At 48.8% G+C, this 3,837-nt stretch overlaps 1 protein-coding gene across 1 annotated transcript in view; it reads right to left on the reverse strand.

Annotated features, from left to right (window-relative positions):
- Positions 1-1,590: 1,590 nt before the first annotated feature.
- LOC126992558 (carcinoembryonic antigen-related cell adhesion molecule 20-like) overlaps positions 1,591-3,837 on the reverse strand; it is a gene marked incomplete at its 5' end in the record, with an annotated part of 156,965 nt that continues 154,718 nt past the window's right edge. The window contains 1 exon segment of the mRNA XM_050851377.1: positions 1,591-2,644. Within this exon segment, the coding sequence (XP_050707334.1) occupies positions 2,624-2,644 (21 nt within the window). The 3' untranslated portion in view covers positions 1,591-2,623.

The following is a 3,837-nucleotide window of genomic DNA, read 5'->3' on the forward strand; positions in this document are numbered from 1 at the left end:
GGAGATGGAGAAGAAGATAAAGAAGAGGAAGAAAGGGGAACAGACAAGAAGCTGGAGGAAGGAGATGAAGAAGGAGCAAAACGAAATGGGAGGAGGAAGAGAAGGAATGCCAGTCACCCCCTCGGCATGTCCCCCTTACAATTCCAGTGACCGTTCGGACATCCACCGTGGGCCTCGTGCCTGGGCTTCGTTGGCTTGCCGTTAAGACTAGTATTTCAGGCACACACAAGCGATCACCTCCCATTATTGGCTCCCGCTGGAAGAGGGTGCTGGGATCTTCTGAGCGCCCTCCCCTCCACTCCTTCACCATCCCTCCTTATACCTTGCATCCCTCTCCTCCTTCCTTTTCTACACCCTCTACTCCTACCTACCTAGTGTTTATACCCTCTGCTTCTATCTCCTTAGCCTCCTTTCCTCTCTCCACTCCTCTTATTATGTGCTGCCTATATCGCCGGTAGGCTTTCTTGAGAGGTCTCTTGGACGACCCCAGCCCAGTCGAATTTTATTTATAGTGGCTGCCGTGATGTGTGACTCTTACTTGGCCCATGCTGTCTCCCGGTGTTCCACTTGACCGAAGTCACTGACGTTAGGGTTGTCTGAAGGCCTGGGCAGCATGTGAGTAATCTTACGCCACTCAGCGATGGTTGAACATTGTCAGCGTGTATCGGTGAGTCTCGAACCTGGGTCCTCGGGCGCACCACGCCTGTACGCGCCGACCACTCGGCCATCTACTATTTTTTTCATCTTTTAACTTTAAGAGAGAAGTCAGGAAAGTGGTAAGGTATATACACACACACTTGCACCCTCTCTCTCTCTCTCTCTCTCTCTCTCTCTCTCTCTCTCTTACACACGGCGGGATAATGTTTAGGGCCTGAAGGTTAGGCATACATGTCACCTCCCGTTTGCGAAATCGTCCACTACAGGCACTGGTCACAGGTCTGCTGGGTAACCTTACTGTTGAGGCAGCACAGGACACGCGTGTTAACAATGGCCCCTTCCGCGAGCCGTCCAGACCTCTAAAACAGTCCATGCATGTCCAAGACACTTCCACAAACATGTTCGTAGTGTTTGCGTACCTTGACCGTCTATCCTGGCGCGGCTTCCTCGCTGGTGCTGTGCAGGTGTTGCTAGAACTTACCTGGCGACCCGCATCGCGCTGAGCGGCGACTGGAGACAATATGAAGTCTGAGAGAGTGTACAACAATGACAACCAACTGGAAGCAAAAACATGGAAGGAACAATTCAAATGAAACATCAGATGCAAAATACGGAGAGCAATAAACAACAACAACAAAAAAGAAGGTTCCACTGAAAATGAAACGGAAGGATCGACGTTAAATAAAAATAACTGAATAGTAATGAAAGATGCTGCTGTGATCGAAGTGTCGAGAAGGGAAGAAGTGATAAAGCGAGGTAAAAAAATAATAATAGAAGATTTGAATACAACTTGAAATGAAAACTTTAGAACCGCAATCCCCGAGGTCAGTGAGGAACCAAATTCAGGGAGCAAAATTAACCTCAGAACTGAATATCGGCGTGGCAGGAACAGACACGGGAAGGTATATGAATATAATAACCTTTATTGTGTAACACCTCATACATGGACACGAAACACTGTACCATGTCGACTGTAAAAATAGACGCCATTTGTGTTACATACAAATACTTTTATCACAGCTACATATACATAACACGTGACTCAACTAATGAATACCCGATATTTACATTATGACGGACACTAACGACTGAAACGATCGAAGAGGAGGGAGGGACGCTTGGGCTGGCAGGATGGGATGCAGGCTAGCAGGGCAAGGAATGAGAGGGTGATAAGGAGGTGGGAGGAAGGGACGGGTAGGAAGGCGGGAGGGATGCAGGCGAGAAGGGTAGGGGATGAGAGGGATATACGAGTATAAGGAGGCGGTAAAGGGGAGGAGGTGGTCAGAGACACGCCAGTCCTCATCGATAGACCGACTTGGTCGGCTAGATTTCGATCGCCGATAGAGTCGGTCTGTCGGCACCCTGCTACGGGCCGCCTTTGGCAAAGGCCCGTGCTCCCTCCTATGGGGAGGGAGCAATCTTTGGAGGAGGAGGAGGAGGGAAGGAGGAAGGAATATATGGAGGCGGCAGGAGGGAAGGCGGGAGGGCAAATACGTATATGAACAATTTTCACATTACATTTTCAACACCGAGTCGGGTTTGTGGTGTTGGGAGTAACGAGGATCATAATTCAGGGCAAGGAGGCGGAGAGGGGACGAAGGGAGGCGGGGAGAGGATGAGAGGGAGGGAGGGGGACGGGATTGTGGGAGGAAAGGGGAAGGGGAAGAAACTGTTTGTCGGTTCCTCAGCAACGAGACAAAAGGAAGTCAGGGAGGGAGAGAGGTGTATGGGAGGGGGGAAGGAAGGAAAGCCTAGGGTGGAGGAGGGGTGGGAGTGTGGAGCGACGTCTTGTCGGGCAAAGGGCTGGGGGGATAGAGACTGCTTGTCGGCTCCTCAGAAGAATGTATTCACCTCCTCTCGGATAACTCTCGACACGGCCGTTCCGCTGCATGTTTCATCGCCCCGTCACGTGCAAGGCAGCGTGGTCAACGACGCTTTTGTTTGGGGCCGCAGTGTTTGTCCCGCACTACTGCGTCACCGCCACCATCTGCCAAGATTTCGCAGGGGAATTATGCAAATGGAACAGTTTATAAGTAAAAGAACGAATAAAATTTCAAACAAAAAACATTTTTCTGCATCACCGCCACCTTCTGCCAAGGCTTCGTGGAGGGTATTATTGTCGGTTCAGAGATGTGAAAAAACAAACTAAATTTAAAACTCAGTATTCCATCAACGCTGCGTTATTGTGTCCACGGAAATAAAAGCACGATGGAATAATAAACGAGTATTTGTATTTTTCAAAGCTATACTCCAATCAGTGCTACAGTGGGCAAATGTTTTTCGTGTTCCGAACGTGTATGAATCACAAACACACGCACACGAACAATAAAAAAATGTCAATAACTCTGCTGCAGCCAGTGAATATTTTATTACTCTCCTATCTAATCGACTGATCATTAACAAGGGCTGGATTGTAGCGGGTCATTACAAAAAGTTCGGAACAGCTGCCAGGTGGTTCGTCAGGCAGAGGGGAACGCAAAACTGTTGAAGGGGAGCAGCCGGGCCTGACGCAGCCACGGCGCGGGAACTCAGGCATCTCTGTGCAAGGCGCTCAGCTGTGGACATTGACTGAATGACTAATAAATCAACTGGTTGCTGATTGGTGCTTTAGAGCTGAACTATGAAGATAAATGTTTGACCTGAATACCCTGGTGTCGCGCTGATTTCCTGATAAGTGTTTTTGGCTACTGAACCGCCAATTCGCAAATTGAGTGTGGCTGCTCATCGCACCTTTCCATAGATGAGTGCCTCTGGATACACTAACGCGTAGAGAAGGTAGCTGGTATGAAATTGATGACGCACCACATTACTCTTTAAACATCCTGGAAAAATTACACCACAATCAGCCACGGGCAAATAGAGGCCTTGGAGACGGAGGTGATGATTGCGGCTGCGTTTTTTAACGAGTCCGTAGCGAGTCTTCAGATTCCTACATAACTCGTCGACTGTCACGTGAGAATCAGGAGGATGCGTTTACTGCAGAACAAAAAAAATTGTGAGGGAGAAAGAGAGGGAATTAGTGAGAGACGGGGGGAGGGTGCAGTCGTGAAGTTACAAGGTCATTTTTTTAGGTTAATTTTATAGTGAGGTTAGGACTTGTGTCAGACAGTAAACACGGACTGAGTTGAGCTGGGTTACTGCGCATTGGTGAGAAAAGGAGGATGGTGAGTTGAAGGAATG

This window comes from Eriocheir sinensis, chromosome 7, assembly GCF_024679095.1.
Source record: "Eriocheir sinensis breed Jianghai 21 chromosome 7, ASM2467909v1, whole genome shotgun sequence".
NCBI classification, from domain to species: Eukaryota; Metazoa; Arthropoda; class Malacostraca; order Decapoda; family Varunidae; genus Eriocheir; species Eriocheir sinensis.